This window comes from Oryctolagus cuniculus, chromosome 12 (assembly GCF_051225735.1).
Source record: "Oryctolagus cuniculus isolate XC-2025 breed Fujian yellow rabbit chromosome 12, ASM5122573v1, whole genome shotgun sequence".
Lineage (NCBI taxonomy): Eukaryota > Metazoa > Chordata > Mammalia > Lagomorpha > Leporidae > Oryctolagus > Oryctolagus cuniculus.
Window position 1 is genome coordinate 73,487,721 of NC_142878.1, and position 19,583 is coordinate 73,507,303.

At 37.1% G+C, this 19,583-nt stretch overlaps 1 protein-coding gene across 11 annotated transcripts in view; it reads right to left on the reverse strand.

The window, feature by feature from the left end:
* Window positions 1-19,583, reverse strand: part of TRPM7 (transient receptor potential cation channel subfamily M member 7) — a 113,886-nt gene that overhangs the window by 14,642 nt on the left and 79,661 nt on the right. For 5 of the 11 annotated variants that reach the window (XM_089310332.1, XM_070054170.2, XM_070054167.2 and 2 more), the window contains 10 exons: window positions 18,584-18,768; window positions 17,746-17,878; window positions 14,710-15,425; window positions 13,498-13,599; window positions 12,439-12,506; window positions 10,234-10,293; window positions 6,880-6,976; window positions 5,203-5,273; window positions 2,405-2,442; window positions 1,744-1,769 (listed from right to left, as the gene is read on the reverse strand). In XM_089310332.1, coding sequence (XP_089166458.1) covers window positions 1,744-1,769; window positions 2,405-2,442; window positions 5,203-5,273; window positions 6,880-6,976; window positions 10,234-10,293; window positions 12,439-12,506; window positions 13,498-13,599; window positions 14,710-15,425; window positions 17,746-17,878; window positions 18,584-18,768 — 1,496 coding nt within the window. The remainder of the gene's footprint in view (window positions 1-1,743; window positions 1,770-2,404; window positions 2,443-5,202; window positions 5,274-6,879; window positions 6,977-10,233; window positions 10,294-12,438; window positions 12,507-13,497; window positions 13,600-14,709; window positions 15,426-17,745; window positions 17,879-18,583; window positions 18,769-19,583) is intronic. The other 6 variants (XM_089310333.1, XM_089310335.1, XM_070054169.2 and 3 more) reach the window with 3 other exon arrangements.

A 19,583-nucleotide genomic window follows, 5' to 3' on the forward strand; every position in this document is an offset into this window, starting at 1 on the left:
TGCAATGATTAGCATGAGAAAATTAAATTAAATTAAAGAGAAAAAGTGTTAATTGTTAAATTAACAACAAGAATCACTGTGCTCTAACTTTCCAGGTAGGACCTCTGTCCTTAAAGAGCTATATCATGAGAGTTAATAATAAAACTCGTTCTCAAAGAATTACTTCATTTTAGTGTATTAAGTGGAAGATAGTCTTATGTCTCATAAGTTATAGTTATGTCTAAGTACTCGCAAAAGATATATCATTCTTGGTTCTTCTTTAAAGATAATTAAGTTTCTCAAAAAAAAAAAAAAAAAGAATGCTGAAAAAAAAAAAAAAGGAGCAAAATTAACTTCAAGATGCAATGGCTTTGAGCAGCCCTTGTCTGGACTGTTGAAGGAACACTTTTTTTTTCTTTCTCATACAAAGTGTTGAATTATTATTATTTTTTTTTGGCCAGGCAGAGTTAGACAGTGAGAGATAGAGACAGAGAGAGCATTATAGACAGTGAGAGAGAAACAGAGAGAAAGGTCTTCCTTCCGTTGGTTCACTCCCCTAATGGCCACTACGACTGGCGCTGTACCGATCTGAAGCCAGGAGCCGGGTACTTCCTCCCGGTCTCCCATGCAGGTGCAGGGACCCAAACACTCAGGCCATCCTCCACTGCCCTCCCAGGCCACAGTAGAGAGCTGGACTGGAAGAGGAGCAACTGGAACTAGTACCCAGCACCCCAATTGGAACAAGAACCCGGGGTGCTGGCGCCTCAGGTGGAGGATTAGCCAAGTGAGCTATGGCGCCGGCCCAAAGTGTTGAACTCTTTACCTAGAATAGAATTAACCTTCCGTGTACAAAGTTAATTGAAAATAGATCTTAGCAAAAAATAAGACTTGGAATAGGAGAGGGAGGAGGAAGAAAGAGGTAGGAATGTGGGGGGGGGGGCAGGTATGGTAGGAAGAATTACTATGCTCCCGAAGTTATATTTATGAAATGCATGCAAATTATTTATTTAAGAAAGAATACTTGAGTTCATTGAATGACAATGGGGAAAATGTAAAGTGGAGGAATGACAAGATTAGATCTTTTAGAAGAAAAAATGCCCATCAAACAGTAAGAATAATGGATAAATTCAATATATTCACACAAGAAAACAGTACACAATAGTGAGAATGCACAAGCTGCCATTATACATATAATATTCATAAAAGTCATAAAAATTTAAAGAATCCAGGGCAGTACATACTTAATGATGCACACACACACACACACATACACAAACACCAAGCAAAACTAACCTACTGTGTTTTTAGGGGCAGAGGTCTTCAACAAAAGGTTTTAAAAATGATGGTCTGAACTGAAAGCAGCAATGGGATATATAATGGAAGATGGGTTCTGGAAATATTTAACAAGTAAATGCAATAGGACTTTGTGAGCATAAAGACAAGGTAGTCAAACTCTCAGGTTTCACACAGCTGGCTAAAAGAGTATCATTCATCCAAACAGGGAATATTAGAGGAGGAGCAGGCTGAGCAGAAGGGATGAAGAGAAGGGGGTGACAGTAAAGAGAATGTCATTCACAGGCTTGGCAATATGTTTTTAAAATATCTATATTACTTTAAAGAAAAATTATTTGAAGAAAGAACTTGCTACTATCTTTGCTTTTTCAAATTTGAAATCTAAAAGGTACCTAGGAAAATCTGTTATTTGCTATAATAGATCATATATGGTTCACAGTTTCCCACATTTAATCTATCCCAGAGACTCACCATTTAATGTTCCTTCTTCAGATGGTCTAAAGAAACACAAAAGAACATAGTATAGCTGTGTTACAATTTAAGTTTTGGCTACCATTTAATTTTTTAATTTTATGAATTTTTAGCTATGATTATGTAATGAATGTTGACGAAACTGATATTCAGATTCACTCCTGAGTATTGCAATTTCTCCCAAGCCAACATAGAAAATGTATATATCCATGTGCTCTACTCAATCAACAACTTGTATCCATGCTTTCTAACATATATTGTATGTTAATGATGTAACCATCAATGCATTTGCCAAAAGCAAATGCAAAGTCTGATTAGAATGATGGACAAAGAAGTCAAGGAAGTACAAAATTAAATTTTCAAATTAGGTCACTCGTACTTATTCAAGAACAAGGTGAAAATAGGACTAAACCATAGAATCATAATTTATCACTATTAGAAAGATTTCAATAGGATTGTAATCATAGGATAACTATAAAATGATGAAACTAAATTCATGCATAATAAGTTACCTCAACCTCATACAAAAAGACAGGAGAGACTACAATAATTATCAACCAAAGATGAAGAGAAGTTAAAGAGATGATGTAGTGATCAGTAAAAAGGACAAACATCAGTAACTATAAATACTTTGACTAATAGTAAGAAAAGGCTTACTTACAATATTTCTCTTTTTGATGGTCTATCTTGTAACCAATCCTTCAGCAAAAAACAAACACAAACAAAAACTTAAATACAAAAAAAACTGTATTATAAATGTAACTGTTTAATGCTGTTTTGTTTCCTATAATATGCTTTAAGAATGCAGAGGTTGATCCAAATGGAAGACCCAGATCGAATTTCATGCTCTTGTCTTCCATGTGGGGAGTGAACCAACCAAATGGAAGATCTCTCTGTCTTTCCTTCTGTTTTTCAAATACATTAAAAAATATAAAAAATAGGCCGGCGCCGCGGCTCAATAGGCTAATCCTCCCCCTAGCGGCGCCGGCACACCGGGTTCTAGTCCCGGTTGGGATGCCGGATTCTGTCCTGGTTGCCCCTCTTCCAGGCCAGCTCTCTGCTGTGGCCCAGGAAGGCAGTGGAGGATGGCCCAAGTGCTTGGGCCCTGCACCCCATGGGAGACCAGGAGGAAGCACCTGGCTCCTGGCTTTGGATCAGTGTGGTGCGCCGGCCACAGCGCGCCAGCTGTGGCGGCCATTGGAGGGTGAACCAATGGCAAAAGGAGGACCTTTCTCTCTGTCTCTCTCTCTCTCACTATCCACTCTGCCTGTCAAAAAAAAAAAATATATGAAAAATAAACAGATAAATAAATAAATAAATAAAAAAGATGTTCAGCTCTTTTTCCTCAGCTGGTTGTTGCAGGCATCTGGGCAATCAGTGGGTGGGAGATTGCTCTCTGTATGACTGTCTTTATCCATCAAATACACACTTTAAAAAATTAGGTCATTCTTGTGCAAAACTTTTCTTGAAATTCATGCATGATTTCTTTATAACAGGAATTTTTCCGTGAACTTTTTGAAGACTCCACCTTACTATGATTTGGCCCTCTGCTCAAAGAAAATCAAAGTACAAACAAATTAAAATCATGCCAAGTTGAACATTCAATAATAATCACAAATGGCATTTTGTCACATTTCACTATAGCTTTTTTGTGTTTAAGTGCGCATGGTTTTTATTCCGCCGGTTTCTAATGATGTTTCTAGGTCTGGTTTAGTTTCATTTCTCCAATGAGTTTTTACACATTTCATCAACTTGGAAAAGTCTAAGTCATTTATAATCTCTTCAAATTCTCCACTCTCTCAAGGTCAAGTACATATATTTTCCTTGTCTTTTTATCTTTAACATATTTTCCATCTGTGTTGTATCAGGTCCAGTTGAGTAACTCTTTAGACATGTCTACTTACACTTGTTCTTTCATTTTCAGTGAGTATATATTTCTAGATTCTTTATAAATATGCCAGTCTTTTAAAATAGTTATCTTTTCCTTTCCTCATGTTTTATATTTTTTTCTTTATGTTTTATATTAATTTAAACATACTTATTTTTATAATCTGTAACCAATAATTTTACTAACAGAGGTCTAATACTGCTTGTGTAAGTTGATGTCCACGAGTCTTTCAATGTGGCACTGTGAGGTCTCTTCAATAGGAAGTTCATTTGTTGCAAAACTGTGCTGCTTAGGTTAAGACTGGGTCCCTCTAAACAGAAGGATTTATTACTATGGAAGTCTGTGGTAACCAACTCATCTCCCCTTGGAAACAATTTTTTATTGTTAAATAACATGATTTTTAACACTTTAACATTTTCTCTTTACATAATATATATTTTAAATGTCAAGTCAGTATTTTCTTGATCATAATTATGAGCACCGATTTCTACATTCTTGAATGTAAAGGAACAATTTTTCTGCTTTCACCTGAGTTATCTTTGCTGCCAGAGTCTGCTTTTCAAGGAAACTTGCAAAATCAAAAAGAGGAGGTTTTTTAAAAGTTCTTGGAAAAATGGAATTGAAAGATAAAATGCATTTCCATCAACTTTTTGAAGTTCCCTATTATCTCAGCTGGCAAGGAATGAGTTCATATACTCAAGTTCAATTAAAACAAAAAACAGATCCTTGCCTTTTTGTCTTCTACATAATCTGACTATTCACAGCAGGAAGAAACTTTCCTGTAACTGCTACCAAGCACTGATGTTATGTTTTCTTATCTTTTTTTTTTTTTCTAAGATTTTATTTATTTATTTGGGAGGCAGAGTTACAGACAGTGAGAGGGAGAGACAGGTCTTCCTTCCGTTGGTTCACTCCCCAGATGGCTGCAATGGCCTGAGCTGTGCCAATCCGAAGCCAGGAGCCAGGTGCTTCTTCTCGCTCTCCCATGCTGGTGCAGGGGCCCAAGGACGTGCGCCATCTTCCACTACTTTCCCAGGCTACAGCAGAGAGCCAGATTGGAAGAGGAGCAGCCGGGACTAGAACCGGTGCCCATAAGGGATGCCGGCACCGCAGGCAGATTAACCTACTGCGCTCCGGCGCTAGCCCCTCTTATCTTTTCAAAAAATCTTTATTTGAAATGCAGAGAAACAGAGAGATCTTCCAGCCACTGATTCACTCCACAAATGCCCATTACAGCCAGCACTGGGCCAGGCCAAAGCCAGGAGCCAAGAAATCCATCCAGGTTTCCCATGTGGGTGGCAGGGGCCCAAGTACTTGAGCCATCATCTGCTGCCTCCCAAGGAAGTGGATTAGAAACCAAATACCTGGGACCTGAACCAGGCACTACAGTATGTGATGTGGGCAACTGAAGCAGTAACTTAACCATGTGCCAACATCTACCCCTGATATCAGTTTTCTAAAGTAAAATTTTTTGAAAGCTTGATGCAACCTCCAATAAAATATTACCAATTATAGAACTTTACTAAACATGCATTTAATAACACGCATCAGTTTAATTCAAATGTACAAACCGGTAGTAAAGCTGCTTTGGAATCTACTTCATGAGTATCTTCTGCAGATGGCCTTCGGCTATTGATTTCCACTAAGAAAATTTTTAAAAAGTCACAATTAATATCAATTGACCAAACACAAAGTATTTCTGGGTACCGTATAACCTGCATAAAATAGCTTATAATCTCCCCAACACTGCTGATCACCGAGAGCTATATGTAGCCTATGAGCTGAATAAACTATTCACTTTATTTATTGTAAAAAGGAAATAAGAAACGAAGAAGAATAAGTAAATAAAACATCTTTCTTTCACCTGTCTTCAAATCACCCTTGTTAGGGGCAATCAAAGTGATTAATTTCTTATGCATTTTTTCAGGGGTAGTATGTATGAGTGTTTTATGTTTGTATGTGTACCCCTGCCTTTCACACCTCTTTTTATATAAATAGTAGCATAATATGTATTTTTAAATTTTTTTGTTGTTGGTTTAAGTTTAAGCTTGGAGATTTTCCATGGAAGCAGAATAAACTTTATTATTTTATGATGCTACCTTTAGTTTCATATTATGGGCATATAATAATAAATTTAAACAAATTCCTACTGGTGAACATCTGGTCCAATTCGCCAATCTCTTGTTATTATCAAGAATGTTACAATGTATAGTCTGTGATTTAAGATAACACACTGTCATATTTTGTTTAGTCCAAACCTACTTCAAAAAAAGGGTAAATGTTAATTGCTCCGATTTAAAATGTAAAAGAGAAAAAGTAATAGCCAGAATCCTTGTCTTGTTCCCCATCATGGACTTTGAATATTTTACTATGTCTGTGATAACTCTTCGAAGACACCCCTTATCAATAGAGGGATGCCATTTCATTCTTATTTTACTAAGAATTTTAATTGTGAATGAGTATTGAATTTTATCAAATCCCTTTTCTGTAACTACTGAAATGACCTTACAATTTTCCTCCTTTAATCTGCTTTTATCATGCATCATAGTAATTATATTTTTGAACATTAAACCAACTTGCATTCCTGGAGAATAGCCAACTTGGTCAGGACATATACTGCTGAATTCAGTGCATGGTGAGAGGGACATGGTAATACTGTTTCTCTTAACAGTATTCTCAACATTTAAATTACATAGGTAATTTGAACTCATTTAAAAAAGCATGATATGGAAGCAACACAATATATTAAGTAAAACAGTATATATGGTATACTGTCTTCTGTAGTAAAAGATCAAAGTTAAAAAAGACTGAATTATCACATATTATTGCATAAACATGAAAATCTAAAGATAGATAAAAAATGGTTACACGCAGAATTACAGAATGAGAGTTCCTAAAGGGTATATATCTTAACAATGAATGTACAAATAATATTAGTTCTTTTTAAAATGATTAAGACACATCAAAGATAATATCAGATTTGTAATAAGCAAGTCTTTATACTTCACATTTATGGAATAGACAGTTTTATAAAAAATATTAGAATGTTAGGATTATTCACAGTTACAGTAATACTGATGGACCAGAATCTTTATCCTCTCACTTTGGATCATTAACAAAGATACAATAAAAAAACTTAATAGGTATATTTTATATATTTTTATACACACATACACACACTCAGGTCCTTAACTTAAAACTTAAATAGGTATATTTGCTAATAAAATTCATATAGTCAAAACACTCACCTTGTTCCAAATGAAGAGAACTGAAAGTTTTCTGACACTCAGTAAATCCAGCAAAAGAACTCACATGTTTCAAAGTATTTTCAGAAGGATTATCATTCTGCATATATTGAACATACACATAATTTTAGAATAATTAAAGTGAATTGCAGGCCACTGTTCTAAGAATCCATTGATCTGTTTAGCTCCATATACTTTATTTTACATGGACACCAAAGGGAATAATACAGTCTATGGTTATTTTCTTCAAAGTCAACCTCAAAAACTGCAACAAAACACCCTCCTTGCTTATTGTTTATAAATCTATTTGAATTATTCCTTTTTCATAACAATATAAAATGACAAATATTTGGGTAACTATAAGGGAACAGTAGAAAAAATAAATCCATTACCAATTCACCAACAGAAAAAAGAAAAACAGAAAGCTGTAATCTTACTTACATTAGCACTTTAGAGACTGATTTGGAAGAAAATATTTCATTTTTGGAGGCCCTGGCGGTTTTCTTAATGATTTCTATGAGATATTTACGAAACAAATTTATCTATCTGATCATTGTCGAACTTTTTTTTTTTTCCAAATTTATTTTGACTTACCTATGCTTTACATTTTTAGGTACTTAAAATCCTTTTATAATTTTTCCCAATATTTTCTATTATTTGCATGTTTAGAAAGCTCTACTGGGGGCTAGCGGTGTGGCACAGTGGGTGAAGCTGCTACCTGCAATATCGGCATCCTCTATGGGCACAGGTTCATGACCTGGCTGGTCCACTTCAGATCCAGCTCCTTGCTAATGGCCTGGGAAAAGCAGTGAAGAAGGCCCAAGTGTTTGGGACCCTGCCATCCACATGGAGGAGAACAGGAAGAAGCTCCTGGCTCCTGGCTCCAGCCTGGTCCAGCCCTTCTAGTTCTGGCCATCAGGGGAGTGAAACCAGCAGATGGAAGATCTCTCTTTGTCTCTCCCTCTTTCTCTGTAACTCTTTCAAAATAAATAAATGTCTCAAAAAAAAAAAAAAAAAAAAAAAAAGGAAAGCTCTATTGGCTTTAATCGCTTCCATTTTCTTAAGTTGTTTTTCCTGATTTCAATTTTTACATTAACTTTTGAATTCACTCACACTTATGAAATAATGAAAACATAAACAGACTTTTCTAAATTTCTATCCAATTGTCCAGTTTGTATTTACTGGCAAAGCATTCCCTTCCATATACATTTCTTACCCAATATTCCTTCTTCACTTCTTATCAGAGTGATATTTCTAGGTCAGCCAAAATGTCTTGCTAAATATTCATGTTTCAATTTTCTGGCTACATATTGTTTTAGTATCTAACAGCTAACTCATTTTCTTTTTACCTGCTTATTTTTCTAGATGAACTAATGACTTGCATGAAGCAAGTTAGTAAGATCTGACACTCTGACACATTGGTTTGCTTTCTCATCTCCAAGTCATTCTATTAAGCAACTTTAAACTATTTCTAAACCTCTGCCACCTCTCAGAAACAATGGGTCTCACAAGGTTATTCCTGTAATAAACTGGTACTTTCATTAATTTAATTTAAATCTAAAGATATACTTTCTGGTTTCGATGCTCCAAGCTCATTTTAAAAATTTATTTATTTGAAAGGCAGAGTTGAAGAGAGATACAGAGAAGGAGAGACAGAGAGGGGCTGGCATGTAGCACAGCAGATAAAGCTGCCACCTGCAATACTGCTATCCCATATGGGTGCCAGTTCGAATCCCAACCGCTCCACTTCCAATCCAGCTCTCTGCTATGGCCTGGGAAAGCAGAAGATGACCCAAGTCCTTGGGCCCTTGCCCAACTTTACAATGTACATGGGAGATCTGGAAGAAGCTCTTAGCTTCGGATCGGCACAGCTCCGGCCGTTGCAGCCATCTAGTGAGTGAACCAGCAGATGAAAACCTCTCTCTGTCTTTGACTCTCTGTAACTCTGCCTTTCGAATAAATGAAAATAAATCTTGGAAAAAAAAAAACAAAAAGGAGAGAGACAGAGAGACATCTTTCATCCGCTGGTTCACTCCCCAAATGGCTGCAACAGCCAAGCCTGTGCTAGGCTGAAGCCAGGAGCCCAGGGCTCACGGACTTGGGCCATCTTCCATTGCCTTCATGGGCACGTTGGCTGGGAGCTGGATCATACGCTAGGAGCAGCCAGGACTCAGATCAATGCCCATATGGGATGCCGGCACTGCAGGCCATGACTTAACCTGCTGTGCCACAGCACTGGTCTGGCTCCATGCTTTTAACATGTAGCTGGTTTATATAGCCAAGCTAGAGTCCTTTATCTGGTAGTTACAAAGTAGATTTTATTTTCATATCTGATTTTAGATTTTCCTCCTGGAACCAGTTTTAGTTATTTTTTGCTTGCCTTATTTCAAACACTTTCCTTTATATACTCTTTGATATAATAACACAAGAATTCTAACCTGTGACTAAGATGTGGACTTTGAAGTATTTGAAAAACTAACAATTTTTATGTGGACATTTTTCTAGGAAGGTTTATTAGATTTTTAAAGGGGTTTATAACCCATACATGGTCAAGAACTCAAGATATCCAACCATCATAAAATGGAGCCCATAGATATTCTCAGTTTATTTCCTCTAAGTAAATTACTCAAACTGTTTAATTCAAAACATAGTCACCACCTTTCTGCTAACTCAGAGAAATTTATACTTCTTGCTTTCATCAGAAATTGACCTACTTAAAATTTGCAACACAATTCTCTTTTACCATTAAAAGGAGAAATAGTGATGCTTTATCCTGTCCCATTAAAAAATGCAGCTTCACCCTAAACTTTACAATGTACATCAAATGCTTTGCAACAGCCAAAAGATGCCACTAGAATGCAGTGATACAATAATTTACATACAGGAAAAAATGTTAAGAAAATTTATAAAGTATCTCCAGATTATGAGTAACTTTAATGAAGATACACATATCACTATATACTTATAAAATCTATATCAGTTAAAACCTGTTGAAGAAAAACCCTACATAGAATAGCATGTGTCACATCACAATAATCACAAAATCAACTCCAGTTGAGAGGAACTTGTTTTTCTTACTTCTTATCACTTTTTCGTATTTCTTTCTCTTTTCATCATCAATTGTCAGCCAGGGAAAATTAAATGCAGTCAACTTATGTATTCATATCTGTCTTTCCAAATCATTAAACATAATCGAAAATTCAGATCTTTAGAAGTAGGCCACAGAATTAAAGTGATTAAAAAACCGTGCAAATGATAGTGTTATGATAGGTTCACTGAACTTACACATACTTCTCCAACTAATGGACATGTACACTTTAAGCTTTCTGACTCCCATATATATTAAAGAGACTTTACCTGATGTTTAGGCATCTCTGAATACTCCATAATCATGTTTCTTACATCATTCTGCTGTTCCTATTTGAAGTAAAAATCATACAACTACTTTAAACTTAAAGGCAAACATGAAAAAAAAAAGCTCCATGTAATTATCACATCTCAATTTCCAAATAATCATCAAATAAATTCTAAGTAACAACATCTAGCTAACAGCCACTAAATTAATCAATTCAATGCAATACTTTAATCAGAACACGGACTACTAGAAAATAGAAATGCTGGTGCCAGTGCTGTGGCGTAGCACACAGGTAGGTAAACCTGTGGCCTGTGAAGCCTGCATCCCATACGGGTACCAGTCTGAGACCCAGGTGCTCCACTTCCAGTCCAGCTTCCTGCTAATGTGCTTGGGAAAGCAGCTGAAGGTGGCCCAAGGGCTTGGGCCCCTGAACACACGTGGGAGACCTGGAAGAAGCTCTGGCTTCTGGCTTTGGCCTCACACAGCCCTGGCCATTGCAGCCATTTGGGGGAGTGAACCAGCAGATGGAAGATTTCTCTCTTTCCCTCTCTCTCTCTTTGTAACTCTACCTTTCCAATAAATAAGTAAAATCTTAAAAAAAAAAAAAAAAGGCAAAAACGCTTGGAACACTGAAGTCAGAAAGTGTATCTTTAGATTTAAATTAATTTAAGTACTAGTTTATTGCAATAATTAACACTGGGACCCACTGTCTCCTTATAACTCTGCCTTTCAAATATAATAAATAAAAAATAAATAATAATGCAAATGTCATCAAAATGCATGAGTGCATTGTTATATGTAAGATAATATACAAAATGGCCCAATAGCAATTATATAATTAACTTTAGATCACATGAAAATCAATTGTTCATAGAAACTCATGTCATTATCATTTTCTTTGCTTTAGCTTTAGGAAAAATTGTTTTCATTTTGTCATTGATTCCTACAATATAAGCTCTCTAAGGCATAGAGAAGCTTAATCCTTTCCTAGGTTTTAATTATTTTAATGATCTTAATTATCTACATTATTACCTGGAAGGTACTGAATAGTTACAGATATTCATGAAAGCAAGCTAGAAAATAAAAGTAATTTTTAGGCAGGAAACCAACATTCTTGCCATTTTTTAAAACTTATATAATGTGGGGCCGGTGCTGTGGTGCAGCAGGTTAACCCCCTGGCCTGAAGTGCGGGCATCCCACATGCTGATTCTAGTCCCAGCTGCTCCTCTTCCAATCCAGCTCTCTGCTATAGCCTGGGGAAGCAGTAGAAGATGGCCCAAGTCCCTGTGCCCCTGCACCCACGTGGTAGACCTGGAAGAAGCTCCTGGCTCCTGGATTTGGATCGGTGCAGCTCCGGCTGTTGCAGCCATCTGGGCAGTGAACCAGTGGATGGAGGACCTCTCTCTCTGTCCCTACCTCTGTCTGTAACTCTGTCTTTCAAATAAATAAAATCTTAAAAACACACACACACACACACACACACACACACACACTTATATAATGTGGCTGGCACTATGGCATAGAAGGTTAAATCTCCACCTGGGATGCCGGCATCCCATATGGGCGCTGGTTCGAGTCTCTCACTGTTCACTTCTGAACCAACTCCCTGCTAATGCTCCTTGGAAAGCAGTGGAAGATGGCCCTGTACCCACATGCTCCCAACTCAGAAGTTGCTCCTGGTTTCAGATAAGCCCAGCTCCAGCCTTTGTGGCCATTTGGGGAGTGAATCAGTGCATGGAAGATCTCTCTCTTTCTCTCCTTCTCTGTATATTTCCCTGTCTTTCAAATAAATAAATAAATCTTAAAAAAAAATTTACCAAACATTTTTTCAATGTCTTGTACTTGTATATTATATACAACTTTTTATTGCTAGACAACAGAATCATATTCTAATAAGCTTTTGGGCCTAGGAAAAGAATTGAACTATTTAGTTAATAGAAAGCATAAAGGGATAAGCATTTTAAAAAGAAATGTTGAATGGGTTACATTTTCATATTTTAGTTAACTTTAAAATGCAAGCTATTTGTACATTATTTCAGGTTTCTTCTGTTTTTTTCAAAGTAGGTATAGTGTCAAATCTGATTATGTTGATGAGGGTCTCTGCTGAAGCTATATTTCTACTGGAAAAATGTTTAATTCTATTTTGAAATAAACATCAAATTAGTGAAATAAAGTTGAACTGTCTTGTTATAGTAAGATATACTTACAGATAGTAATTCTTTTATCTTGTTTGATGTTTCTTTAAACCTCTGCAAATCCATACTATCTCTGTGTCCTGAAAAATAAAAGGTTGTAATAAAAAATTTTGGATATTCCTAAACCTGAAAAATAATGAAAACACCAGACACCTATAAAAACAAGTGATCTGTTTTTAAAGTTTCAATTGCTTTTCAGTCTCCTTTAGCTCTTTTGATGAATAATATTGAAAATATTTGTCAAGACATTAGCGAAGATTTCTTCCGTTTAATATCACATCAAGACAATGGCATCCTAAAACATTTTACATAGGCTCATTAACATATTCTCAGAACAGTATTTTTGCTTGTTTCATAAAAGGCACAAAGTGTTAAAGATTAAGAAACCACTGATGGAAAAATTCAAATCTGAGGAGGCCAAGGACCTCATCCATAATTCTAAACATCTGCTAACCTTCAGAAACAATCACAACATTTCCTAAGAATTTTTTGTTAAAATACTTTTATCTCAGGCCGGTGCTGTGGCATAGAAGGTTAAACCTTGCCTGCAGTGCTAGCAGCCCATATGGGCACCGGTTGAGTCCCAGCTACTCTACTTCCCATCCTGCTCCCTGCTAATGCACCTGGGAAATTAGTGGAAGAAGGCCCAAGAACATATGCCCCTGCACCCAGGTGGGAGGCCCGGAAGTAGCTCTTGGCTCCTGGCTTCAGAATGGCCTAGCCCCTGCCATTGTGGCCATCTGGGGAGTAAACCAGCAGATAGAAGATGCCCGTCCCCCCATTTCTGCCTTTCAGATAAATAAAAATACTTTAATCTGTAATAATCTATCAGGAGACAACATTATATCCTTCAAAATAGAAGATTTAGCTAGCTCTGTGAAATGTTTCCTCTTCACTTATTCCTTCTACATGGCATACCATCTGGATATATAAATACAGTTATGCGCTGTATAATGTTTCTGTCAATGATGGACTATAAGTCAGTGGTCTCACAAGCTCAAAAAGTCCCTATTGCCTAGTGTTACCATACAACTCACATGTTGGTGGTGATATTGGTACAAAGAAACCTACTCAAGGGGTTGGCGCTGTGGTCTGTCGGGGTAAAGCCACAGCCTGCGGCATAGGCTTGAGTCCCAGCTGTTCCACTTCCGAGCCAGCTCCCTGCTAATGTACCTGGGAAAGCAGTGAAAGACAGCTCAAATCCTTGGGCCTCTGCACCCACATGGAAGACCTGAAAGAGGCTTCTGGCTCCTGCCTTCGGACTGGCCCAGATCTGGCCATTGTGGCCATCTAGGGAGTGAACTAACAGATGGAAGATCTCTCTTCCTCTCTCTGCCTCTCTCTCTCTGTGTAACTCTGCCTTTCAAATAAATAAATCATAAAAAAGAGAAACCTACTCAATGATGCACTGAAGACTTGATAATGACAATATATGAATATGTTACTAGCTTATATATTTACTATACCACAGCTTCTATTGTTACTTCACAGTGTACTCCTACTTACTGAAAAAATGACCATAAAACAATACAGCTATGTTATACTAGTAGCAGCCTCATACATTTCATCAAGATGCCATGTCAAATGATTGACCTATACCATCTAGGTTTATTTAAGTATGCTCAAAGATGATACTCTATAACTGCCGAAATAACAAAATCTCCTAATGATGCATTTTTTCAGAACTCTCAGAACACACCCCCATCAAGGACACATGACTGTACTTAGTTCCCAAGGAGATACCTGGCTTCTATTCTCTATTTATTAGGCAAGTAAATAATTGTTTTCCTAATAATATAATTATCAGTAGCAATTGTCCTGAATTGCATAAAAAATTATATGATCTCCCTTATTTATAGAGTACTGTCCTTGTCTACTTGTTCCTAATTTCCCCTGTACCTTTCTATTGTTCCCCAGGGATTTAACAATCACTAAGCACTTAGGTTTTTTCAACAGAGATGATCAAATTCAACTGAAGATACTTAAATTACAAAGATAAAAGTCCACATAAGTTTTCCACATACAATTGTTAGTATAGTAAATAATACCAAAGAGGCATATGACTTTGTAACTTTTACAACCCAAATAAACCTATTTTCCCCACTACCAATTCCTTTTAAGTTATTTAGAACTATACTCTTATGAAAGAACAGTATACCTGTCACATAGTACTTGCTTTTATTAATTATCTAAAAACCATTTTTTTCCTTAGGTGATAACTTTTAGTTCTAAGGTAAAAAGTAAGCAATATTGACAATACAAATAACAGTTCATTAAACTTACCTACAAATGCACCAAATTCTGTATTATCTCCTTCTGCAGCTTTAGAGCAAATAGTTTCTTGATCTTTGGTTACACTTTCCAAGTGGCGTTTGCAACTTGGCTGGGATGGTGTACTAATAGAAAATTTGGTTGGTGGGGATGATAGATGTGGTGTACTATTAGATGAACTGCCTAATTTTTGATTTTTATTAAATATTTTTAAGATTTCTATGCCATGTCGTCTCTGTCGTAGTTCTGGAGGAGAAAGAGCACTTGGGAATAAGGCACCACAAGAGGAACCAGCCTCTGGAAAATTGAATTCTTTTTTCTGGGGTATTATAGGTAAATCTTGACCAAATATGTTATACTGAGGATCTTTTTCATCTTTCATAAAAATATTACAAAGAAAAGGATTATTATTTTCAATATCACCTTGGGGAAGAGAGGAGCTAAGTGTATTAGCAACACTGTGCTTTTTCCATAAAGAAGGTCTTACAGGACCATCATCCATAAGGTTTTGAGTCAAATGTTTGGAAATGCTCAATTCTCGTGTTATTTCATTATGAACTTTGCTAGCTTCTGAAGCTTTCTGGGCAGTGAGTGTCTTTAATGTATCTACTGTTAGGGCTGAAAGATCTTGTAAATGTCCAATTTGAGAATCTAATGACTGTAAAGATCTTTTTATGTAGTTGACTCGATCTCCAACTTCTTTAATCTGAATACACATCTGTTCCACTCTGTAAGGGAAAAACAGGCTTTCTGTAAATGCTAAAAAGTAATGTAGAAATTGTTTCTGTAGTCTCAATAAATTATGGTAAAAAGATTTTACATGCACTCAAACACCATAAACTGTAAAATAAAATATGGTTACTCTTTACAAGGCATGTCTTATGTTTAATAAAGAATCTAGGGGCTAGTGCTGTGGTGCAGTGGGTTAAGCTGCCGCCTGCAGTGCTAGCATCTTATATGGGCACTGGTTCAAATCCTGGCTGCTCCATTTCTGCTCTAGCTCTTTGCTAGTATGCCTGGGAAGGCAGTGGAAAATGGCCCCAGTGTGAGCCTCTGCATTTACGTGGGAGATCTGATCAAGCTCCTAGCTGCTGGCTGCAGCCTGGCCCAGCCAAGGGAGTGGCCATTTGGGGAGTGAACCAATAGCTGAAAGATCCCTCTTTCTGCCTCTTTCACTAATTCTGCCTTAAAAGAAGAAAGAAAGAATCTAGTGCTAATCCTATGATAAAAAGCAAGATTTCAAAAATATTTTTGTGGGGCGGGCATTGTGGCAGAGCAGGTTAAGCTCCTGCCTGTGAGACTAGTTCGTGTCTTGGCTACCCCACTTCAAATACAATTCCCTGCCAGTGTGCCTGGGAAAGCAACGAAGAGGGCCCCAGTCACTGCGGCCAACTGGGGAGTAAACCAGTGAACAGAAGATCTCTTTCTTTGTCTCTCTCTCTCTTTCACTTTGTCTTTAAAGCAAATGAATGTATCTTTTAAAAAAATTATTGAAAAGCCATCTTTAAAAAAATTTGAGGGGCCAGTGCTGTGGCATAGTGGGCAGGGCTGCCACCTGCGGCACTGGCATCCCATATGGGCACTGGTTTGTGTCCTGGCTGCTCTGCTTCTGGTCCAGCTCCCTGTTGGTAGCCTGGGAGAGCATTAAGATAGTGGCCTGGGTGCTTTGGCCCCTGTGCCCGTGTGGGAGATCTGGAAGAGGCTTGGGGGACCTGGAAGAGGCTCCTAGCTCTTGGCTTTGGATCAGCCCAGCTCCGGCCGTTGCGGCCATTTGGGGGGTGAATCAGCAGATGAAAACCTCTCTCTGTCTCTCCCTCTATCTGTCTGTAACTCTACATCTCAAATCAACAAAAATTCTACAAATAAATTTGTTCCACAGCCTATTTATTCCAACTTCCTCTCAAAAAATATGTATACTGGTACTTAGGCATAGATATACTATGATTGTAACTACACAAATACCATATAGTTCCAGAATGTAGCAAAGGCAATAGAAAGAAGACAAGCTTTCAAAAAGTGAGGATAGTTTCACTCCTCTCCCCTGAACAGCAAGGAACATTATTCTTCTCTGACATCTGTAACTAGGGTCAAAAATAATAAGTTTTGACTTACTGAGTTAGATGAAATACTGAAGACAAAGAATTGAACTGTCTTTTCAAAACACAATATGGCCGGCGCCGCGGCTTACTTTGCTAGTCCTCCGCCTGCAGCGCCGGCACCCCGGGTTCTAGTCCCGGTCGGGGAGCCGGATTCTGTCCCGGTTGCTCCTCTTGCAGTTCAGCTCTCTGCTGTGGCCCGGGAAGGCAGTGGAGGATGGCCCAAGTGATTGGGCCCTGCACCCGCATGGGAGACCAGGAGGAAGCACCTGGCTCCTGGCTTCAGATTGGCACCGTGTGCCGGCCGCTACAGCCATTTGGGGGGTGAACCAACGGAAAAAGGAAGACCTTTCTCTCTGTCTCTCTCTCTAACTCTGCCTGTCAAAAAAACCCAAAAAACAAAAAAACATAATATAAAATGATTACTAAACATTTTGTAAGACAAAACAAGTTGAGGAGCCGGCCGGTGCTGTGGCACAGTAGGTTAATCCTCTGCCTACGGCACTGGCATCCCATTTGGACTCTGGTTCTAGTCCCGGTTGTTCCTCTTCCAATCCAGCTCTCCGCTGTGGCCTGAGAAAACAGCAGAAGATGGCCCAAGTGCTTGGGCCCCTGCACCCACATGGGAGACCAGGAAGAAGCACCTGGCTCTTGGCTTTGGATCAGCACAGCTCCGACGGTTGCGGCGGCCATCTGGGGAGTGAACTAACGGAAGGAAGACCTCTCTCTCTGTTTCTCCCTCTCACTGTCTGTAACTCTACCTCTCAAATAAATACATAATAAAATCTTTAAAAACAAATAAGTTGAACAATGACCACACCTAAGACACATAATCAATATATAATATAAAACTATTACTTATTCAACAAAATTGAACATTGACTACACGCATAATAAACATAACAGAATCCTTTCTGACATATAATTAATTTCAGTGAAAGAGCTTTTGAACCTTTCAAAAGTGACACGAATTCTCTCTTCACTTCCAGAATGGAATTTGTCATCTTTTTCATTAAAATACATCTCAACACACTGTTCTTCAAAATCATGAAGTTTCTTTTGATCTTCTTCTGTTAGGAAAAGTTCTAAGAAAGAAAAAGGGGAAAAATGAATAAAGAGCTATCAAGCTATCAAACTTTAGCTCATGAGTTTTGTGATTTTTTTTATTTAGAGTGCTCAAGAATATATCCATCAACTACAATTTTTTTGTCTTTTCACTGCTGTGCTTCTAAAGCACTAGACAAGTAGCACTGTCTTCACTCACACTGCAATATGATATCATAATAATTTCAGATACTATCTTCCATTCTTCATTTTTTTTTAAGATTTTATTTTATTTATTTGAAAGGTAGAACTACACACAGAGAAAAAGACCCAGAGAGATCTTCCATCTGCAGATTCACTTTCCAAATGGCTGCAATAGTCAGACATGGGGCCAGGTTGGAGCTAGAAGCTGGAACTCCATCTGGGTCCCCCATGTAGGTTGCAGGAGCAATCTTCTGTTGTTTTCCCAGGCCCATTAGCAGGCAGCTGGATCAAAAGTGGAGCTGTCAGGACTCAAACTGGTGCTTAAATGCAATGCCAGTGTTGCAGGCACCAGGTTAACCAGCTGAGCCACACACTAGCCCCCCAAATAACTTTTATAGATATCATACTTCACCTAAAAATTTCCTTAGGTTTAGAAAACTTAATAAAAGGCTTGCAATAACACTAACCAATAAAATAAATTCGTAGCATTTAGTATAATATGAGAAGAGATAAAAAAATTTGTATTAATATATTTTACTTACTTGGTCCATCAGAAGTCTTATCTTTTTTTCTTCTTTTACATATACAGCAAAACAGAGAAACTATATGGCTAAGAATGATAAGTGGAGGAGGCAGAACTGGTTTCTCATGATAAGCCATAATAAAATGGTAACGCTGGTACTTCCATACAATATTGGAAATTGCTTTAACTTGTAAATACACATTGCTAAAATAACAGAGAATAAAAATAAATTCAGTTAATTGCATCTTAAAGTTTTAAACACTAAAAGCTTTGCCATAACTTTGTACTAAATAAGAACTCAAAAGAGTTCTTTACTTCCATAAACAAGACTAAAAATGAGAAACTGGTAAATACATAGCCACAAATAAAAGGCAAAAACCTGCCACTCTTGAGGACCATAAATATAGTCTCTGAGAAAAACGTGGAAAAAATATTTTTAAGATTTTAAAAATTATATACAAATGGTAAAAAGATAAAAAAAAAATAGTCCATCACAGTGGTAGTTAAGTAAATGCAAATAAAAACAAGTTTCTTATATTTACTATAAAACTCAAAACCATTAAAATGACAATACTGAAGGTTGGCGGGAAGTTAGGGACACAGGCCTATTTTTTTTCTTATGTGAAGTAAATTTTAAAATAGTCACAAAATTATAAAAACTATACTGGTATGTAATTCCCATCAACTTGTTGACAATTAATTAAAGCAACATTTAACAAAATACTGTATTTGTAGCAAAACAGATACACTCAGCAATTCTTTAATTTTTAGCTCCCACATACAAGAGAGAACATGCAGTATTTATCTTTCTGTTACCAGATAAATAAATCTGCTAAAATAATAAATAAATAAATAAATCTAAAGAAAAAGAAAAAAATTTTAGTAAAAACTAAAAATAGAAATAGGATAGGCAGGAGGAAGAAGTGTAGGAGCGTGGGTATGGTAGGAAGAATCACTATGTTCCTAAAGTTGTATTTATGAAAGGTGAGAAGTTTGCATTCCTTAAATAAAAGGTTTTG